The 23,757-nt window shown below is 39.9% G+C and overlaps 1 protein-coding gene across 1 annotated transcript in view; it reads left to right on the top strand.

Moving 5' to 3' along the window:
- Positions 1-23,757, top strand: part of ITGBL1 (integrin subunit beta like 1) — a 236,817-nt gene that overhangs the window by 123,301 nt on the left and 89,759 nt on the right. Inside the window, exon 7 of the mRNA XM_070380773.1 lies at positions 4,650-4,796. Coding sequence (XP_070236874.1) covers positions 4,650-4,796 — 147 coding nt within the window. The remainder of the gene's footprint in view (positions 1-4,649; positions 4,797-23,757) is intronic.

Genomic DNA, 23,757 nt, shown 5'->3' with positions numbered 1-23,757 from the left:
GTGGTTCCCAGGCTCTGGAGCACAGGTTCAGCAGTTGCAGTGCACGGGCTTAGTTGCTCCAGAGCTTATGGGTCTTCCTGGACCAGGGATCGAACACGCGTCTCTTGCCCTGGCAGGTGGATTCTTCACCACCGAGCCATTAGGGAAGCCCCTAACGCTCAGCGTTGCCATGATGCTCTTTGATGATGTCTCTTGCTGCCAGCTCCCCACCCTGTGATGCAGTTCTGGCTGTGATCCTCTTTACAGGCCAACATTAGACACTGTTGTTTTCCCCTTGTCATGAATGTGTGTGTGTGTGTGTGTCTAAGGAGTGTTCATAGGTCTTTGAAAGCAGTTCTCTAATGTACATTCCATGTATTTAATATCTGCGATAAAACAATACATTCTATATCTTTCATCTCTATTTTGTTGATTCCCTTGTCTACAGAGTTTAAAAGAATCTTTGTTAGAATCAATGAAATGAACTTCTGAAGGCCAAATATATGTGGATACATACACACCTAGATTTGACACACTAGCATTGAAACATGATGTTTCAGATCAGGGTGGTAGAATTCACTTCTTCTAGTTCTCTCATTTTAAAGATAAAGTGAGATGGAGCCCAGAAAGGTGAACCAGTGACTCATTTAGATGGAGGACACGGATCTCCTAACTTCTTCACTTTTGCTTTTTTCTCTATTTGTTTTTGAAAGACTCTGATATAGTATGTTATGACAGTCTAAAGGATTTTCATGATAAATAGATCTTATCATTTCTAAGCTTATAAATCAAAAGCAAGCATTTTCATCATCTTCATTTTATTGCTATAAAATTGAGAAACTAGTAACCTCAGAAGAGAAATTGCAATTTCAAGTTTTGATTTCCTGTCTTTTCTGAAAAGCTAAATACCTGCTTCAGAATCTGGTATTGATACCTTGCATTTCTAACTGGTTTCCTAAACCCACTGATGAAATACCATAAAGAATTTTAGTAGAAAAAGGTACAGTTTCCTTTAGAATGGAATCCATAACTTATTTTTGGCTGCATGTGACTTTAAGTTATTGAAGAATATATAATATAACTTTTACAACTGTGAAAGCATAGTTTTGTTTATGTTTTCACTCGTCAAGTTCATCTCTGGTCAACATTTAGGTTAGCATTACCACTGTCAATACTATTCTTCACGCTGCTAGACTAGAGTTACATTCAAGCCTTTTCTCTATTACTTTTACATTTGCTTCTTCTGTGATATTCATCGGGGTATTGGATTTAGGTATACCTACTTTTCCCCAGACAATGAAACCTTCAGAAACATTCTGTATGCCACTATTTCCTCATTTAAACTGGTTGCCATATACTCACTGACTCTCAGGAATTACTTTCACTGTGAACGTTTTACTCAAGTCATTCATTTTTTTCATAACCCTTCTTCCCCCAGCGTGAACTTGTTCACTGGATGTTGGCTTCTGGTGGCAAAGTGTAGAGGGCACAGCCATGGATGATTTGAGGAGGCCAGGGCCCATCCTGAACTAGGCAGTGTTCTCCCACTTTGATCCTTTCCTAGTTAGAGGCCAGACCTTTCAGCCCGGCCAGTCGCAGCAATGACAGCATCCCATCAGTTCTTTCCAGTGTGTACACAATCGACCACAGCTGTTTCTGAGAGTGCCTTTTGCTCAGCTGAGGCAGGGGCTGGGTCCAAGCCTGAGGCCACACACAGAAGCTTAAGGATCATCACACATACCGTTTTTGTTTGGAGTTGGCGATGCCTAGAGGTGACGCATAAACTCAGAGTAGTAATCCTTGAGAAGGTCCGTGATGCTGCATTAAATGCACAGGAAATAGAGGTGAAGACCTTATGGACCACGTTTCCTCTAGAACTTGTAGAAATGCTCACAAATAGCAGAGGGACAGAAAAGTGAAGCCACATAACGTTAGGGGGAGAAGCACAGAGAGTAAGGACTCAGCGAGGCAAATAGAACAAAAACAGAAGGGAGTGGATATGAGGGCAACAAGGGGAAGACTTGCAGAGATTTCTTCTAGGTCTAGTGCATCTGTACATTTTTTTAACATTTGTTAAAGCACCCACAATTAATCTGACTTCTTAAGATACTAACTAGACCAGATTTTAATTTCAAGAATCTCTATTAATAGTGTCTGTCCATCTTCATGAATTTGTTTTATGCTACTGAAATTTTTTTTTTTTAATGTTGACATGTGAATGAACCTAAGACAGAAAGTAATGGCTATTCTTTTTTAAAAAAATGGTTACTTATTTTAAAATTACTTATTATTGATTTATTGATTTATTAATTTATCATTTATTTGCATTCACTGGCTCTTATTTGCGATGCCTAGGATCTTCGTGGTGGCGTGCTGTAGGATCCTTAGTTGCAACATGTGGGATCTAGTTCCCTGACGAGGAATCCAACCTGGGCCATTGCATTGGGAGCCTGGAGTCTTAGCCACTGACCACCAGGGAAGTCCCTGTAATGGCTGCTCTTAAGCCAACTATGGAACTTCAGAGTATCCTCCCATCAGTCCCCATCTTCTTCCACACAGACTCTGACTTTATTCCACGTGTCAAGGGATCAGGATGCTCACTGCCCGTGAATTCCAAGCACCTGCAGTAGTAGGTGGCCCTCTCCTGAGTACTTAGGAATTCCCTGGCCTCCTCACCTACTGGATGCTTTGTTCTAACTTCCACAGCTATTTTAAACTTTCAAGAGGAAAGCTTTTTTCCCCCTTTCAATCTAACTGTGTTTTTCAGTTTTATTGTTGAAGTGTCAGCTCGTCTTCCGCAAATGGCAGCATGTTCTGTACTTTGTCCAGCATCCTCCTGGCACATTCAAGTGCCCTACAAATGATGCTGCTTGTCTCCCAGAATTTCAAAGTCACTGGCTCTCATAGAACAGCAGAATTGATTGTACTTTAAATGTTAAAGATTTTGTTTTAAAATCTGTTTTTTATCTATGCATTTGCAATACAGCTCTGTTTGCAAATTTTGCTCTAAAAATTATATGAGGACAGGGAAGATGGGGAGGAACTTTGTAAGCTAGGATAAATGGCTAGAATCTAGGGAACCCAATAACCTCAGAGCTATAAGTGTTAGTAAGTTAAATTTTTATAATAAAAATTCCTGTGTTTGAAGGTCTAAATGATCATAGTCACATGTCGTATGTATCTATTAGTAATCAAAAATTTTTCCTTTAAAATTATGAGCTCTAAGACAAAGTGTTAGTATCAATAGCAATTTGTTCCATAGATTCTGTTACATAGCAGGTGCTCAATAAACTTGTTGAATGGAATTTAGTGTAAATGAGAGATTTGGGTTCCGTAGTCCCTAATAGCTCATCCTATTTTGACTGTGATTTTGTGACTTATTCCATGAAGAAGCCTGTTTATAATGAAAAGCTTCCTGATAGACGGATGCTTCAAACTTGACAGATGGACATCTGCCCACAGACCTCATGAGATACTGATAAAACAGGCCAGTCTTCACTGAAGGCCAGTTTTCATACTCTGTGATATATATTAATATCAATGGACATGAGTTTGAGTAAGCTCTGGGAGTTGATGATGGACAGGGAAGCCTGGCCTGCTGCAGTCCATGGGGTCACAAAGAGTCGGATACGACTAAGCAACTGAACTGAACTGAATACAAAATAGCATGGATTTTTAATACATTAGCAACATACTTGATTTACTTAAGGAAAGTATGATTCCACTTCCTTTAAAATCCTTCATGCATTTTTGGAGGAATTATTGAAATCTACTTTACTTTGCATTTGTAATAATGAGTTTCAGAACGGTTATGAAGAGTTAGAAAAACTCAGCTAAGTTATTCATTCCTTTCTGTTCCTACTTGGTTAGATGTGTGGGCTCAAATGAATAAAAATAACAATAGCTCATTTTTATGTAGCATTTTAAGATACATTATATACTTCTTGATAAATGTGGATAGATAATGCGGTTTAGAATGAAGAACCTAAATGTCAAAGAGGGTGTCATTTGACCAGCTGTATTCTGTAGGGAGCAGGGTCAGGATTTGAACCTACTTATATGATTGATAACCTGGTCTATTTTCTGCTATACCATATCACCACTTATCACAGTTTTTTGAAGGCTCTGTGTCCATGTGTAAATAAATTAATTTCTTTCCTGACCTCTTTTGTGTGTATGAAATTAGTCTTCAAGGGTTGTGGGTAGTAAAAAGGTCATGAAAATAAAGTCTGGGAGACTCCAGGAGCTGAGACCCTGTTTCAAAAACAAATTGCTTTCCATTTCCTATGGCTCTCCTCCATATGAATTAATCTCCAGACCCATTAAACCCTCCATTTGGGCCCCAGCAGGCTAATTCAATCTCATGCACTTGGATTTTGAAAGATTCAAGTTGATAGCCCTCCAAACCTGTTTATCTGATCTGGAGTTGTTGCTTTTCTTTACTCTTCACGATCAGTCAATACAGCTCGGGTATTTAAGAACGTTGTTGAAAAATGGACTTTTGCCTTAATGTTTTCTATGAGATCCTGAGTTCTTTGTCACACTCACTGTTTGGAAACTAATTCTGACTTCAGTATGTTTTTCTCATATACATGTGTATGTGTATATATATATATAATACATTTTTACATACACTAATATACATGTATACTCTTACTCTCATTGTGAAGGTCACGGGCAGTGTAACTGTGGCAGATGTGACTGCAAAGTAGGCTGGTATGGGAAGAAGTGTGAACACCCACGTTCCTGCCCGCTGTCAACGGAGGAGAGCATCAGAAAGTGCCAGGGAAGTGCCACTCTGCCATGCTCAGGAAGGGGTAAGTGAGGGTCTCAGGCCTTGCCACCCACCACTTCTAACCCTGTGAGTCTAGTGAATTCACTTCACACGTATCTTATTTAAAAGGTAGCTGAGATTCCTGAATGAGGAACAATTTGCCTTTTCAGAATAATGACTCCAGTATCCACGAGTGAAAATACGGAGAACTATAATCTCTCTCTTTCTTCCTCTCTGTCACAACCGCCCCCACACACACTCACTCACTCACTCAGTCTACTTTAGCTCTGAGATTTGTTCAATTTCCATCTAGTTCAATGCTGCATTAAAAGAAGAAAAAAAAAGTTTGAATATTTGCTCAGAGCTTTGTCAATAAAACCATCTAATTGTCCACTGACATTTCTGAAACTTAATAACATCCTACGGAATTGTAGTGTTGGCTTTTGAGAAAGCATCATATAAACAGCTTGGAATAAGCTTTCCTGGTCTTGGATGGCATGTAGCCTCAGGTGTGTTCTTGGTACCAGATCAGTACACACTGGAGGAGAAGGAAGGATTCATCTAGGGGAAAGCTGGTTTCACTGTTTTTGATTTATCAAAATAAGAAATACAATTTCAGCTTTCATGCGAAAAATGGCAAAATTAAGGTGAAATATGCTTTTGGAGGAACTGGTAATTGAAGTTATTACAAATTTTATTCATGAAAAAGGAAAATGAGAAAGATTTCCCTTATGTGAATGTTAGATCAGAACCACCACAATATTGTAAAGTAATTAGCCTTCAATTAAATAAATTTAAAAAATTAATTTTATGTTGCAGGGCTTTTTTTTTCTTTTTGAAAAATGAATTTTTGAGATTGAATTCAAGTGTCATAAAATTTGTGCTTATAAAGTATACAACTTAGAGGGGTTTTTGTTTTACTTTTTACTGTATTCATAGAATTATCTGACCTTCACCACTGACTTGTTCCAGAACATTTTCATCACCACAAAAAGAAACTTGGTACCCCTTCCTGGTCACTCTCCATATTCTCCCCACTCAGCCCCTGGAAACCATTAATCTTCTTCCTGTCTCTGTACTTTTGCCTGATCTGGATATTGCATCTAAATAGGAACTGTGTTCTTTTGCGTCTGGCTTTTCTCACTTAGCTTAATGTTTTCAACATTGTAATGTGTCAGTACCTCGTTTTATGGCTGCATAATATTCATCTGTATGGATATACCATGTTTGTTCATCCACCCATCTGTCAATCAACATTTGAGTTGTTTATTCTTTTTGGCCATTATGAATACCGTTCTATGAATATTTATTTACAAGTTTTGTGCAAAGAATTTTTTTTTTTTTTCTCTTGGATATCTGCCCATGAGTTGGAATCGCTGTGTCATATGGAGTTCTATGGTTAGGTTCTTGACGTACCGTAACACTGGCTTTAAAGTGACTGTACTATTTTAGTTTTCCTTCAGAAGTGTATGAAGCTTCCAATTTCTCCACATCCCCACTGTTATTTATTATCATATGTCATCTTTTCTCTATTATTATTTTTTTGAGGGGTGGGTAGAAAACCCTCCCAAGTCTCCAAGATTATTTGTAACATACTGTTTTCCTGTACTCTGGTATTTATCCCTAATGATTATAAGAAAGAGGATAAAATATGGATAGAAGGAATTTTTAATTTCAGAAGCATTTCGGATTTGCCCCATCCTTCACTAATAACCCCAGACAGGAACCACTGTTATATCAGCATTAGTAAAATATTGTGATTCTATTGCTTCAGCAAGCCTATTAAGCTCTTAAAATAACAAAGACTAAAAAATCAGTTTTTCTTGGACTATTGTTATTTATTGCTAAGAATAGCAAGCTATATAATAGAAAAATAAGAAAAGCATATAAAATATCTTAAACATAGAAAATGACTTTAAGTATGTGTGTATATATATATATATCTGCCAAAGTTTTCCATTTGTCTTGAATTTTTATATGATGTTAGTGCAAGAGAATTATTTATGGACTTCATATATCAATGTTTAATAAACTCTGACAAACATATTTGTCTCCTACCTTTATGAATAATCTTTATTTAGTTCCTATTTTTCAGGACTAGAGTATATTTAAAGTTTATTGTACCAAAAAGGTGTTAATATGTAGAGAATTATACTTTTTATTTTTTTTGAAATTCATTCAAGCCTTTTGATGCTCTTTACCAATTGTAAGCTTCTCTAGTTTCCTCACAAGGAAACAGAGATATTGATGAGTGAAGAGGTTTTCCAGGGAACTGTAACAAAATGTAAGAATTTTGAGAATGAAGACCAAGGATTTATGACAGGCAGGCCAGTGCTCGGACCAATGGTCAGAGACTTCATTTTTCATAGGGCTACATCTGCAAACTCATGAGCACTGGAGGTTTTAAAGCAAATGGCCAAGATGGAAACTTCCAAAGGATTAGTTTTGCGGTTTATGAATGACAACTGCAGCTGTGGTTACATGAGTGAAGAAAGCAATTACAAGGCCCATCGGTTCTCCAGCCGGAGAGCCTCAGCAGCTCACCAGCTGGAGCCAAGGGGAAAAAAAAAAAGCAATTCTCCTGGTAGAATTAAATTAGATTACTTGCTTGTGCCATTGATGACTATGTGTGATCATTATGTCTTAAAGGCAGGGGAATAATTTAGAGGATGTCTTAAATTCTTGGTTAATCCTGTAATTCCTTGATTTCTATTCCTTCATTTAGTTAGATGATTCTCCTGGAGCCAGTGTGGATATCCAGTGATTCATCCTAATTTCTGCTCCTGGGGTTGGGGGGTGGGGTGCAACTTTCTCAATTCTCCTATCAGTGTTTCGCTCCAAGGGCAAAAGAGTCGGACACGACTGAGCACACAGACACGGGCAATGTCTACACATTGGTTTTCAACTCTTCTTGGTTAAAAATACACTTTTATTGTTATTGAGGTTCTCCTGGGTACGTGGTCTGGCTTTGGCCAGAAAATATGAGCAAAAGGGATGTTATCACTTCCAAGTGGAGGATGCGGAGGCAGTGAGAGATTGTTGTGCTGTCGTGTTCCCTGGCATGGGGATTTGCAGTGTTTAAGATGGTAGCTGATCTAAATAAGGGGATGTCTGCTGACCCACCAAAGGTCTATAACACAAGTGAGAAATAAACCTTTGTTGTTTCAAGTGGCTGAGACGTTGGGGTTGTTTGTTATGGCCACAGAACTCCTGATCATACTCTCTTCTGCATGCAGAATTAGGGAACACAGCCAAAGCAACACAACCAAGCTAGCAAATGCAGCAAAAATCATGCTTAAATCCAAAGAGGTAGGTATAAAAAAGTTGAGGTTTATTATTGTATATATATTGAATGTATCATATCAGCATGGGTATCTAAATCAGCATAAATAGGGACTTCAATGGCAGTCCAGTGGTTAGAAATCCATGCTTCTGCTGCAAGAGACATGGGTTCAATCTCTGGTTGGGGAACTAAGACGCCATATGCTCCATGATATGGCAAAATCAAACTAAATATATGTATATTTTATAAGTGATATATTTATATTATTCTGTTAATATCAGTAGCATTTATGGGCACAATAAAATGCTAAGAGCATTAAATGCATTACCTTTTTTAATATTCCCAAAACACAATGAGGTAGGAAGAAATATAATTCTTCTACTTTTCACAAAAGAAGAAACTGGAACAATCTGTCATCTTACCTGGTAGGTGCAGGAGGTACAAGTTTTCATAGAAATTTTAATCCAGGCCCTTCAATGCAAGAGCTGTCATTTAAGATAATTTACTAACATTCTAATTTGTTAATGTGTTCTTATAACAATTTTCTGAACAACTTGCAGTGAATAAATTTTTGTATTATAAGTATTCTTCTGCAAAATTATTGATATGGCTACATAGCATTCCATAATATGGTTGTATCCATAGCAAAATAATTTAATCAACCCTCTTTTATTAGAAATCTAAATTGTCTCTTATTTTATTCAAGTGCAAATGTCATACTTTATACTCTTATAGAAGAACATTTGCATAAACCCTAAGTATTATTCTTAGCTGTGGATTTGTTGTTGTTCAGTGGCTCAGTCATATCTGACTCTTTGCAATCCTATGGACAGCAGCAGGCCAGATTCCTGTCCTCCACTATCTCCCGGAGCTTTCTCAAACTCATATCCTTTGAGTCCATGATGCTATCTAACCATCTCATCCTCTGCTGCCCCCTTCTCCTTTTGCCTTCAATCTTTCCCAGATCCAGGGTCTTTTCCAGTAATTTGGCTCTCTGCATCAGGTGGCCAAAATATTGGAGTTTCAGCTTCAGCATCATTCCTTTCAATGTATATTCAGAGTTGATTTCCTTTAGGATTGACTGGTTAGATCTTGCTGTCCAGGGGACTCTTGAGAGTCTTCTCCAGCATCACAGTTGAAAAGCATCAGTTCTTTGGCTCTCAGCCTTCTTTATGGTCCAACTCTCACACCCATCCATACACAACTACTGGAAAAGCCATAGCTTTGACTCTGTGGACCTATTCAGCAAAGTGATTTTTCTGCTTTTTAATATGCCGTCTAGGTTTGTCACAGCTTTCCTTCCAAGGAGCAAGGATCTTTTAACTTCATAGCTGTGGTCACTGTCCGCAGTGGTTTTGGAGCCCAAGAAAATAAAATAGGTCACTGATTCCGCTTTTTCCCTTTCTATTTGCCATGAAGTGATGGGACTAGATACCGTGATCTTTGTTTTTCAAATGTTGAGTTTCAAGCCAGCTTTTCACTCTCCTCTTTCACCTTCTTCAATGGACTCTTTAGTTCCTCTTCACTTTCTGCCATTACAATGGTATCATCTTCATGTCTGAGGTTGTTGATATTTCTCTCAGCAGTCTTGATTCCAGCTTGTGATTCATCTAGCCCAGCATTTCTCATAATGTTCTTTGTATATAAGTTAAATAAGCAGGGTGACAATTTACAGTCTTGTCTTACTCCTTTCCTGATTTGGAACCAGTCCATTGTTCCGTGTCTGGTTCTACCTGTTGCTTCTTTGATCCACATATACAGGTTTCTCAGGAGACAGGTAAGGTGGTCAGGTATTCCCATATCTTTAAGAATTTTCCACAGTTTGTTGTGATCAACACAGTCAAAGGCTTTAGCATAGTCAATGAAGAAGAAGTAGATGTTTTTGTAGAATTTTCTAGCTTTCTCCATGTTCCAAGCAGTGCTGGCAATTTGATCTCTGATTCCGCTGCCTTTTTAAAAGCCAGCTTGTACATCTGGAAGTTCTTGGTTCACAGTACTACTGAAGCTTAGCTTGAAGGATTTTGAGCATAACCTTGCTAGCATGTGAAATGAGTGCAATTGTATGGTAGTTTGAACGTTCCTTGGTGTTGCCCTTCTTTGAGATTGGAATGAATACTGACCTTTTCTAGTCCTGTGACTACTGTTGAGTTTTCCAAATTTGCTGACATATTGAGTGCAACGTTTTAACAGCATCATATTTTAGGATTTAAAATAGCTCAGCTGGAGTTCTGTCACCTGCACTAGCTTTGTTCATAATAAGGCTTCCTCAGGCCCACTTGACTTCATACTCCAGGATGTCCGACTTTAGGTGAGTAGCCATACCATTGTGATTCCAGGTCGTTAAGACCTGTTTTGTATAGTTCTTCTGTGTATTCTTGCCACCTTTTCTTAATCTCTTCTGCTTGCTTTCCTTGTGGTTCAGCTGGTAAAGAATCCACCTGCAATGTGGGAGACCTGGGTTTGATCCCTAGGTTGGGAAGATCTCCTGGAGAAGGGTACAGCTACCCACTCGAGTGTTCTGGCTTGGAGAATTCCATGGACTATACAGTCCATGGGGTCTCAAAGAGTTGGATATGACTGAGCCACTTTCATTTTCACTTTTTCTGTTAGGTCCTTACCATTTCTGACCTTATCATGCCCATTCAAGGGCATGAAATATACCCTTGAAACCTCCAATTTTCTTGAAGAGATCTCTAGTCTTTCCCATTCTATTGTTTTCCTCTATTTCTTTGCACTGTTCTTTTAAGATGGCCTTCTTATCTCTCCTTCCTATTCTCTGGAACTCACTTGGGTGTATCTTTCCCTTTTTGCTTCCCTTCTTCCTCATCTTTTTGTAAGGCCTCCTCAGACAACCACTTTGTTTTCTTGCATTTCTTTTTCTTGGAGGTGGTGTTGGTCACTGACTCCTGTACAGTGTTATAGATCTCTGTCCATAGTTCTTCAGGTACTCTATCAGATCTGATCTCTTGAATCTATTTATCACTTCCACTTTTTAATCATAAGGTATTTGATTTAGGTCATGCCTGAATGGTCTAGTGATTTTCCTTACTTTTTTCAATTTAAGCCTGAATTTTGCAATAAGGAGCTCATGATTGAAGCCACAGTCAACTCTAGGCTTTGTTTTTGCTGAAAGTATAGAACTTCTCCATCTTCAACTGCAAAGAATACAATCAGTCTGATTTTTATATCACCCATCTGCTGATGTCCATGTGTAGAGTCATCTCCTGGGTTGTTGGAAAAAGATGTTTGTTATGACGACCATGTTCTCTTGACGGAACTATGTTAGCCTCTGCCCTGCTTCATTTTGTACTCTAAGGCCCAAACTTGCCTGTTATTCTGAGTATCTCTTGACTTCCTACCTTTGCATTCCAATCCCCTATGATGCAAAGTACATCTTTTGAAACAAACCGAGATCATTCTGTCATTTTTGAAACTGCACCCAAGTACTGCATTTCAGATTCTTCTGTTGACTTTGAGGACTACTCCATTTCTTCTAAGGGATTCTTGCCCACAGTAGTAAATATAATGGTCATCTGAATCAAATCTGCCCGTTCCTGTCCATTTTAGCTCATTGATTCCTAAGATGTCAATGTTCAATCTTGCCATCTCCTGCTTGATCACATCCAATTTGCCTTGATTAATGGACCTAACATTCCAGACTTTTAGGCAATATCATTCTTTATAGATGGAACTTTACTTTCACCACCAGACATATACATAACTGAGTGTTGCTTCTGCTTTGGCCCAGCCTCTTCATTCTTTCTGGAGCTATTATTGCCTTCTGCTTTTCCACAGTAGCATATTGGACACCTTCTGACCTGGAGGGCTGAACTTCTGCTTTCATATCTTTTGCCTTTTCATACTGTTCATGGGATTCTCGAGGCAAGAATACTGGTGTGGGTTCCATTTCATCCTCCAGTGGGCCATAGAACTCGTCAGTATGACTGGTCCATCTTGGGTGACCCTGCATGGTGTGGCTCATAGATTCCTTGAGTTACACAGCCCACTTCGTCATGACAAGGCTGTGATCCATGAAGGAGCGGATGTGGATTGAAAACATTTAAATGCATAAAAATATAACTTCTTAATAAATGTTCCCAAACAATTTATATTGTCTAGAATAATTGTATCGGGGTGGAAGAGGGTTTCCCTCCGCCTACCAGTAGTGATAATTTAAATAATTCGCTTTCCATGGGGTGCTTTCTGTTTGTGTTGAAACTTTTACCATTTATCAAACTCCTTTCACTGACTTCTGTAATCATCAAAACGAACAGTTTATCTGCAGGCATTAGTACTCAGCAGCTCGTGTTTGCAGCGTTTGCCCTTTTTGGTCATCATCCGTCCTCGTGTTTAAGTCGTTGTCTCATTTGGTGCCGCAGTCCCGTGTTTGTTGTCTGTCCCCTGTTCCCTTTGGGTTTCTTTGATCAGACTTGTTCTAAGAGAGATTGCACGTGTTTTGGCCCTTCAACACACATACCCAGACACCCCCACAAGGGGAGGCGTGAGGTGGGAGGAGAATGACAAATGGAAGCTAATTATTGAATATCATAGCTTCTAGAAAATAGGAACTGTGTCCTCATTTTTATCAATTAGTAAGCCTTAATTAATGAATTAAGCAAGTTGGTTCAGTTTCCTCACCTAGGAACATAATTTGAAAGAAGGATAGCATGCCAAATTTGCACCATCTGGAGATTTTTCAATTTAAATTATCATTTATCTCTTCTTTTTATTGGCAAAGCACACCTTTTCTCGTTTTGATCAACCAGAGAAGCTTTTTGTGATGCATGCATTTTTTTTAACCTGTGTTTTTTTACTCTACGTAATTATTTTATAACTGCCATTTTTCTTATTTATATATAGAGGATACAATTGTTATTTGAAATAGAAAAAAAATTTTGTTTTAAGTCCTCTAAAAAATTATTGTCAATTTTTGTGGGTAGGAGGGTCTTTTAATTTTTTAATAAAATTTTTATCAGCTTTATTGAGATATTGATGTTAAAAAAAAAAAAATTGCACACATTTAATGTATATAATTTGATTAGTTTGGACGTGTGCGTATACCTGTGATGCCATCAGCACAGTCAGGGTGATACACAGATCTGTTACATGTCCCTGTGTCCTTTTCCTGTGTTTGTGTATGTAGTAATGCTTAGCACAAGCAAACATTGACTATCTAACATAGTCAAACTAACAGAAGCAGAAAATAGAATGGTGGTCACCAGTGGAGCGGGGAGGAGGAAAGGGGGGAGGTTTTTTCCAGTGGGTATAAGTTTTTTTTATACAAGGTAAATAAGGTCTGGAGATCTCCTATACAACATAGAGTGGATAGCTAACAATTTGAACTTTTTTGTGTGGTTTTGTGAACTGAAAAAAATTGTTAAGAGGATAGTTCTCCAAACATTTTAAGTACTGCCCCACCTACTGTGATTTTGATTGTATTTTTAAAATTCCCAGAGGCTTAATTAGATATCTTATTGTTAGTGAAGTGGGAAATGTATAGACAAGAGAACCCAGTATTTCCTTTGAGTAGTACTTTGAGTACACTTTGTCGATAAAGGTCTGTAGAGTCAAAGCTATGGTTTTTCCAGTAGTTATGTATGGATGTGAGAGTTGGATCATAAAGAAGGCTGAGGGCCAAAAAACCAATGCTTCCAAATTGTGGTGCTGGAGAAGACTTTTGTGAGTCCCTTGGATAACAAGGACTGTTATCCAATCAATCCTAAAGGAAATCAACTCTGAATACTCATTGGAAGGACTGATACTGAAGTTGAAACTTTGGTCACCTGATACGAAGAGCCGACTTACTGGAAAAGGCCCTGATTCTAGGAAAGACTGAAGGCAAAGGAGAAGGGGGCAGCAGGAATGAGATGGTTAGAGACGAACAAGATGGCAGAGGAGTAGGTGAACGTGGAGGACATCTCTCTCTACGAGTACATCAGGAATACACCTTCAGACACAGAAGTGCGTTCAGAATGCCAGCTGAGAGTGGGCAGGAGTACCTGACCACTGGAAAAGAATATATAGAACCACGTAAAACTCGGTAGGCCGAAGGAACCAGGGGCGAATCAGGAGTGTTAGGACTGGATCCGCCCTCAGCAGGTGGGGGCACTGAAGCAGGGGTCCAATCACCACCTCGGGGCAATTGTTTGGGTCAGAGGAGATGGTTAGATAGCATCACTGATGCAATGGGCGTGGATTTGAGCAAACTCCAGAAGTTAGTGGAGGACGGGGGATCCTGGTGTGCTGTAGTCCACGGGGCTGAAAAGAGCTGGACGTGACTTAGGGACTTAACAACAGCAACAACTTTGAGAAGGAGAGTGGGATTCAGATTTTCTCTTTACTAAGTATTCAGTTTGATCGATCCCCTGCGTCTGTCAGAGCTTGGGAACTCTGGAACAGTCATACACTGAATTATGACCTTTCAGACGTAGTTGCTGAGCACCCCAGCCAAAGAAGATGCAGAAATGATCCTGTCAGATAAGCTTCTTTACTCTTCCTTTTCCAAAAGGAATCATCCTACTTTCAGTGATGCACCAAATGGGGATAATATCAGTGAATTGGGAAATCATGCCAGAAGCAGAAGTCTATATTTTGTCCTATTTATAGACATTAAATGATGAGACATCAGTCTTTGGATCCCCAGGGTGTCTCCCACGGATCTCTGAGCACACCTTAAATTTTCAGTGTCCCTTTTATGGCTTTTAAGTGTTCTCTAAAATCATGGAATGACCCAGAGTAGAAAAATAGTATCTAGGAAGAGAAAAAGCCTCTTTGTTATTTGCTTCCTTTGTACTCAGAAAATACGTATTAGAATGTCTTAAACTGTAGAACATTTCACAAAACCTCGACAATGTGAATGCTATTTATTATGACTTTGTTAGGGCTGCCAGGGTGGCACAGTGGCAAAGAATCCACCTGCTGATGCAGGAGACGCAAGAGACACGGGTTCGATCCCTGGATCGGGAGGATCCTCTGGACGTATTCTTGCCTGGGAAATCCCATGGACAGAGAAGCCTGGCGGGCTACAGTCCATGGGGTCACAAAGAGTTGGATCTGACTGTATGTGCATGCACACACACACAACTTATTTAAAAAATAATATGGGGAGAAAAAGATTGGGATCATGGAAGAACGAAATATAGCGCCTCCATCACTCTTCACGGTTTCATGATGTGCTGGGACATTTTCTACCCTCATGAGGGACCGAAGGTGCAGGTGCCTGTACAGCTGCAGACTGGTGTTTTTCTGGCCAGTCCGTATTAAATCTGATATTTAATCTCTCGATTCTATGAAGAAGCAGCGTTTACTAAACTACAGGCATAATTTGTGTACATTGAAGGAAATTGCTAAATATAATGGAAGCAAGCCAAGAAAAGAAGATCTCATGTAAGATGACTCGGTAGGAATTCTCCTTTCCAGCAGGCAAATAATTATCTCTGTTCCTCTTCTTTATTTCACTGTGCCTTTCCTCTTGCTATTTTAATATTCAGCAGAGCAGAAAGGAAAAAAAAATTCAGAAGCTGAATTTAGTAATTTTTGTCTAATCTTTTAAAAAAGATGGTACAAAGTAACTCAGTGGAAAATAATAAATGTAATATTTTTTTCAGATAACCTGAGGATTTTCTGATCCATAGTCCAGAAAACTGTATCACTCCCCAGACAAAGTGAATATTTTGTGTGTGTGTTCCAGTCAGCGATCTTGCTTAAATGGTTTGTCTCCGGCAACAGAACATTTTGTGTCAAAGATAGAAATCAATCCAAATAAATGGACAATTTTTATTACATTTTGCATAACTTTTATGGAGTAAATTGAAAACTGGCAAAATTTTCTGGCTAAGAAAGTTCCCAGTAAAGACTGCAACAAATATTGTCAAAATCTATTTGAAATGAAAATAGAATATTGGGCATGAATTCAATCCTGATTTCTCTAAGTGACCTTAAAATGAAATGTGTGACAACCATGACAGTTTTGTTACTATAGTTATTTATTTCTATTAAAACATTAAGCCCACTGTGTAGGATATAGTGTGGGGCTCTGATGGTTATCTACCTGCTTTTATTCAACATAAACAAGCAAACCAGATACATTTCATGGGGAACAGTCTCTTCTGGTTATCAGCAGTAATCTTCACAGAACTACACATTCTATACGCTTTGTTTCTAATAGAAAAATCCATGAGGCAGAGTATCATTATCATGTCTAGATTTTAGGGTCATGTAGATGATCAAAACTCTATAATTCCTTTCTTGGATACATAAGATGTCATTAAAAATTATATGGCTTGTCGTTATGTTAAATGTCCATGATAGATACATACGCAAATATTATATTGTTCAGTTGCTCAGTCGCGTGACTCTTTGCAACCCATGGACTGCAGCACACCAGGTTTCCCTGTTCTTCACCATCTCCTGGGGCTTACTCAAACTCATGTCCATTGAGTCATTGATGCCATCCAACCATCTCGTCCTCTTCTCCTCCTGCCTTCAGTCTTTCCCAGCATCAGGGTCTTTTCCAATGTGTTGTCTCTTCACATGCAAATATTATATTCAACAGAAAGTAGTATGTTCAAGGTATAACCATACTAGAGCATATTGACATCTTATGCATCATATTTTCATTAGTGATGTTGCTTATCAAATTTAATAAATCTAATATTCATTGATCATTTTACCAGGTATAGGGCTTCCCCCCTGCCCCCGATGGCTCAGGGGTAAAGAATCACCTGCAGTGAAGGAGATGCAGGTTCGATCCTCAGGTAGGGATGATCCCCTGAAGGAGGAAATGGCAACCCATTCCAGGATTCTTGCCTGGAGAATCCCACAGTCAGAGCAGCTGGTGGGTTACAGTCCATGAGGTCGCAAAGAGTTGGACATGACTGAGCACACACACACTTCAATGTTGCCATAGAAATGCTGGGTTAACCTTCCTCAGTGCCTACTACAATGCATCCTTGCTAAAATACTAAGTTAAATGTAACTAAAGTGACCAAGATACAGCCTTCTTATACCTGAGGCAAGTATGTTAGCATCCTTTCATGTGGTTTCCTCTTTCCTTTGCCTCCAATCATGTTTACTTATCTAATGGAATAGGGGAAGACACAATTCTACAGTGACTGTTTTATTAAGAGGCATTCATATTAGCAAAGCAGTGAAATAACAACAGTTTAGTGGTTGGACTGGTATTTTGAGGGCCCCATTGTCTATACTGGGTATATGTACATATACCTGCCTATTTTAAATGGCAAAAGGACCCAGCATTGCAGCGAGGCAAGGAAGTGGGCTTATGTGTTTGGGCTGAAAGACTCTAGACTGAATCTGGGTTCTCACTGGGGCTACCTTACTGGTGACTTTGAACTTCACTGCTCCAGGCTGCTTTTCCTCTCCTTCACTTCTCTCTGCAGCAAGTGCCCTTGATTCTATATTCTGACTCATTTGGATCCTTAGATTCTACGTGCTCTCATGGGTCCCATGGGTTTCATTTATGACTCACCTTCTTCACAGACTTTCTCTGGTTTTGCATCACTAACCTGACAGCTGAGTACTCTTCAGAAGAATCAGGTGACTCGCTATGCTGTTTTCTAGACTCTGCTTTCTCCCAAGTGACTGCTTTGGATACAGACTCATATTCTTCAGTTAAGACGTCCTTTCATTTGGACTGCAACAGTTAAGATGGATGAGATTTTGGCTCTTCATAAATATTTATTTCTCATGTGATGCCTTTTATTTGGATAAAGGAAGAAAGACAAGATTCTTTGGCTTCCTATTTAAGTTTCTAAATAGTCTTGGCCTCTTTGCTGCTCAAAATATCCATGCCATGTGGATGTTGTAAATAGCACCAAATGGTCTGGCATAGCACTGTCATGAGCTGCTTAAAGTTTGAATGGTCCCAAGAATGAAACTGTAGATATTTGAGGTCACATGTAACGTTCTTTACAAGGACATCAAATCATTTTCCAACGTTTCTTTCTCTGGAGTTTTTCCTGTGGCCCTATATTGCACAATAGTTCACTGAAGGAGCTTAAAAGAAATGTAAAAAAAAAAATTGTCAGCAGATAATGGAGTCTACAGTGACTAGAAAGTTCTCTTACACAGCTTCACTTGATGAATTTGCTAGAAGTTTGCATATCATGAATTATATGGAGCTATAGCCACAATGGTTTGCCTTGGAAATGAACAGAGATCATTCTGTCGTTTTTGAGATTGCATCCAAGTACTGCATTTCGGACTCTTATGTTGACCATGATGGCTACTCTATTTCTTCTGAGGGATTCCTGCCCACAGTAGTAGATATAATGGTCATCGGAGTTAAATTCACCCATTCCAGTCCATTTCAGTTTGCTGATTGCTGGAATGTCGACATTCCCTCTTGCCATCTCTTGTTTGACCACTTCCAATTTGCCTTGATTCATGGATCTGACATTCCAGGTTCCTATGCAATATTGCTCTTTACAGCATCGGACCTTGCTTCTATCACCAGGCACATCCACAGCTGGGTGTTGTTTTTACTTTGGCTCCATCCCTTCCTTTTTTCTGGAGTCATTTCTCCACTGATCTTCAGTAGCATATTGGGCACCTACTGACCTGGGGAGTTCCTCTTTCAGTATCCTATCATTTTGCCTTTTCATACTGTTCATGGGGTTCTCAAGGCAAGAATACTGAAGTGGTTTGCCATTCCCTTCTCCAGTGGACCACATTCTGTCAGCATTGTCACCCTGCTTAAACTTATATGCAGAGCACATCATGAGAAATGCTGGACTGGAAGAAACACAAGCTGGAATCAAGATTGCCGGGAGAAATATCAATAACCTCAGATATGCAGATGACACCATCCTTATGGCAGAAAGTGAAGAGGAACTAAAAAGCCTCTTGATGAAAGTGAAAGAGGAGAGTGAAAAAGTTGGCTTAAAGCTCAACATTCAGAAAACGAAGATCATGGCATCCGGTCCCATCACTTCATGGGAAATAGATGGGGAAACAGTGGAAACAGTGTCAGACTTTGTTTTTTTGGGCTCCAAAATCACTGCAGATGGTGACTGCAGCCATGAAATTAAAAGAGGCTTACTCCTTGGAAGGAAAGTTATGACCAGCCTAGATAGCATATTGAAAAGCAGAGACATTACTTTGCCAACAAAGGTTCGTCTAGTCAAGGCTATGGTTTTTCCAGTGGTCATGTATGGATGTGAGAGTTGGGCTGTGAAGAAGGCTGAGCGCCGAAGAATTGATGCTTTTGAACTGTGGTGTTGGAGAGGATTCTTGAGAGTCCCTTGGACTGCAAGGAGATCCAACCAGTCCATTCTGAAGGAGATCAGCCCTGGGATTTCTTTGGAAGGAATGATGCTAAAGCTGAAACTCCAGTACTTTGGCCACCTCACGCGAAGAGTTGACTCATTGGAAAAGACTCTGATGCTGGGAGGGATTGGGGCAGGAGGAGAAGGGGATGACAGAGGATGAGATGGCTGGGTGGCATCACTGACTCGATGGACGTGAGTCTCAGTGAACTCTGGGAGTTTGTGATGGACGAGGAGGCCTGGCGTGCTGTGATTCATGGGGTCGCAAAGAGTCGGACACGACTGAGCAACTGAACTGAACTGAACTGATAGCCACAATATGCCAGCAAATTTGGAAAACTCAGCATTGGCCACAGGACTGGAAAATGTCAGTTTTCATTGCAATCCCAAAGTATGGCAACGCCAAAGAATGTTCAAACTACCGCGCAATTTCACTTATCTCACATACTAGCAAAGTAATGCTGAAAATTCTCAAGCTAGGCTTCAACAGTACATGAATCAAGAACTTCCAGATGTTCAATCTGGATTTAGAAAAGGCAGAGAAACCAGAGATGAAATTGCCAACATCTGTTTTAGCATAGAAAAAGCAAGAGAATTCCAGAAAAACATCTACTTCTGCTTCATTGATTACACCAAAACCTTTAACTGTATAGATCAAAACAAGCTGTGGAAAATTCTTAAAAAGATGGGAATATCAGACCACCCAGCTGCCTCCTGAGAAATCCGTATGCAGGTCAAGAAGCAACAGTTAGAACCAGACATGGAACAATGGACTGGTTACAAATTTAGAAAGGTGTACGTCAAGGCTGTACATTGTCACCTTGCTTATTTAACTTATATGCAGAGTGCATCATGTGAAATGCTGGACTGGATGAAGCACAAGCTGGAATCAAGATTGTCTGGAGAAATATCAATAATCTCAGATAGGCAGATGACAGTACCCTTATGGCAGAAAGTGAAGAGGAACTAAAGAATCTCTTGATGAAAGTGAAAGAGGAGAATGAAAAAGGTGGTTTAAAACTCAACATTCAAAAAACTAAGATCATGGCATCCAGTCCCATCACTTCATGGCAAATAGTTGGGGAAACAATGGAAACAGTGAGGTACTTTATTTTTTTAGGGTCCAAAATCACTGCAGATGCTGACTGTGCCATGAAATTAAAAGACACTTGCTCCTTGGAAGAAAAGCTATGACAAATCTAGACAACATATTAAAAAGCAGGGGCATTACTTTACTGACAAAGGTCAGTATAGTCAAAGCTATGGTTTTTCCAGTAGTCATGTGTGGATGTGAGAGTCGAACTATAAAGAAAGCTGAGCCTTGAGGAATTAATGCAGTCCCTTGGACTGCAAGGACTGCAATCAGTCCTAAAGAATTAGAAGGACTGACGCTGAAGCTGAAACTCCAATACTTTGGCTACCTGATGCAAAGAGCTGACTCCTTTGAAAAGACCCTGATGCTGGGAGAGATTGAAGGCAGGAGGAGAAGGGGGTGACAGAGGATGAGATGGTTGGATGGCATCACTGACCCGATGGACATGAGTTTGAGTAAGCTCCAGGAGTTGGTGATGAACGGGGAAGCCTGGCTTGCTGCACTCCATGGAGTTGCAAAGAGTCAGACGTGACTGAGCAACTGAATGGAAGTGATAGTCCCAATGGGCTGTCCCAGAGAGTACAGGCTGTACAGGTACAATCTGGCTGTCCTAGATGGTGGCTCAGATGGTAAAGGATCTGCCTGCAATGCAGGAGACCCTGGTTTGATTCCTGGATTGGGAAGATCCCCTGGAGGAGGAAATGGCTACCCACTTCAATATTCTTGTCTGGAGAAGTCCATGGACAGAGGAGCCTGAGGACAGGCTACGGTCCGTGAGTCACAGAGTTGGACACGACTGAGCGACTGACTCTTTCAGGATCATTGTCCTGATAAGATGATGGCAAAACTTACACACTTGAGTATACTTTACTGTAATTATAAAGAGGCAAAACCCAAGGAGTGTAATTCATGCGTGACTCTAAATCTGGATGATTCTGTTGCATAAAGAGAGAAACCTGGAAGGACCATAGTGGTAGAGAGTCCTGGGTGTGGTCAGAGGCCTAAAGTCTTGTGGCTGCACGAAGACGTGGCAAGGCTGGAACATACTGACCTTATGTAACCCTTTCCCGAGTGTCCCTCCCACTACTTGTGTGATCCCTGGGAAAACCCTTGGCAGGCATCGACCTCCTGTTTGGGTTGAGGTGCCCACACACGGTGCTACAGCTCTGTGCTTCCTCTCAGCATCTGTAGCCTCATCCCGTCAGCCACTTTGCAATCCTGGGGCCACGTGCCTCTGCAAAGGCAGGAATTCCAGACATGGCTACACGGCCTATGAGAACCTCACAGCGTGCTTGTGCTCATCCCGTTCATTGTTTTTGTGGCCCTGGGAAGTTGCATTTCACTTTACAGACTGTCAGTTTTATCTCTGAAAACTGTATTATAATGGCCGTTTCCTCTAAAATGTTGTGAGGGATGATTAAGATGGTGCATAAGAAATTGTCTTGTTAACTGGAAAACCAACCTACAGTTGTGAGGGATTACTGGGGTTTAAGCAGATGACGCAACAGGTGAACTCAAGGCCATAGAATGTTAGAGAGAAAATAAGATCAGTATTCATTCACCTCATTCATTAGTTAATTCACACATTCGACTTATATATATTGGGGTCCTACTGTGTGCCTAGAACTGGTCTAGGTGCATAGGATAAAATAATAAATAGGCAGCTAGTGTCAGGCCTCTCAGACAGCTTGTGGTCAGTTTGGTTGGAGAAATGAAGTGAAGTTGCTCAATTGTGTCTGACTCTTTGCGACCCCACGGACTGTAGCCTACCAGGCTCCTCCATCCATCCATGGGATTTTCCAGGCAAGAGTACTGGAGTGGGTTGCCATTTCCTTCTCCAGGGAGATCTTCCCAACCCAGGGATCGAACCCAGGTCTCCCACATTGTAGGTAGACGCTTTTACCGTCTAAGCCACCAGGGAAGTCTAAAGAAGAAAACAAATAATTTTTCTTAGCGTTAAGAGATGAAAGTCAAGATAAAATGGCCAAGGTGGGTTATGCAGCCAGCTCCAGATAAGGGAGTCAAGGACCCTCTCTGAGGATTTCTTCTTGGCCAGATCTAAGTGTTGAAATGGGGCCAGAAGAGGGAAGATGGTCAGAAAACAGAAAAAAAAAAAAGATTTATACCATACTTCAGACTCCTGAAGGTTTTCTGGAAGAGATCAAAGTTGGGTGGGCTTTGTTCTTTGAGAATCCAGAGAGGAGACTTAGAATTTGTTGAAGAAGTATTTTAAAAATACCAACATGAGCTCCCACCTGACTTAATCTATCTGTGAGATGGCCTGGGCATCAGGGATTTTAAAAGCTCACTGGTGACTTCGCTGTATGGCCACATTTAGAATCAATGCTCTGCAGAGTTGTGTAATGGGCAGAGTCCTGCCACAGAAGGACGGACACTTTTGTTTTTGTCCTACTTCCCACAGAGCAAATGGGCCTTCGGGAGTGCTTAAGAGTTGCAGAAAAATTACTGTCCTATGGGGTCTTTGCCGGATGGTCTGTTGAAAAGGTGGAAAAGCAGTGAGGCAGTGGGGGGTGGGGGCATGGGAAAATTATGCTCTTAGTGAAAAGGATAAAGAATTTTCAAAACAGGAAGTCCCATCAGGAGGTACAGAAATATAAAAGAGTATGCTATATTTGTTCAGGAAATTGCTCCAACCACATTTTTGTATATCTGAGGTGGCAGTGAGAATCTGTATTTTAGAATAGATCCAGTGTAATTATGAAGCTTTTGGGTGTGAATGCTGGGGTTGAACCTCTTTCACAGTATTATCCTTCCCTGGTCCTCAGTTGCCCAGAGCCCTTAGTCTGACTTTCAGCCTTCACGGGTTGCTTTCTGAGAACTAATCTGTGATGTGTTTTTCCAACCAAAATTAATTTATATTATAATGAAAGATTCTTAGACTTCTATATCCCAGGATTCTTAACCTGAAATTCACACAATTCTGGCAGTTTATGGTTGGGTGTCAGGGCAATAAGTAACTCATATAATAGTGGAAATTAACTGTACATACCTTTTTATATTTTTATAAAGATGGGGCCTACGGTTTCTTTTACTGGGTTCTCAAAGAACTGCAAGATATCAACAAAAGGTGTGATATTAAAACCACTGCATAAAACCAAAACACTTTTACAGAGAGGTCAGAGCAGATTATTAAGAAACATATTTTGCATTAGATGTGCCTTAACTATACATTGTGTGGTTTAATAGTTAAACTAGTCAATTATGCAAATAGTAATCAAATGTAGAAATACTTGGTGATATCCAGTTGTATTTGTAACTTATGAAGTGACTTCTTTTTCTCTTTATTGAAGTTTAGTTGATGTGCAATATTTGTGTAAGT

The sequence above is a fragment of the Bos mutus genome, chromosome 12, assembly GCF_027580195.1.
Source record: "Bos mutus isolate GX-2022 chromosome 12, NWIPB_WYAK_1.1, whole genome shotgun sequence".
NCBI lineage: Eukaryota > Metazoa > Chordata > Mammalia > Artiodactyla > Bovidae > Bos > Bos mutus.
Note: the sequence above shows the minus strand (reverse complement) of the source record. Positions and strands in the feature narration are given on the sequence as shown.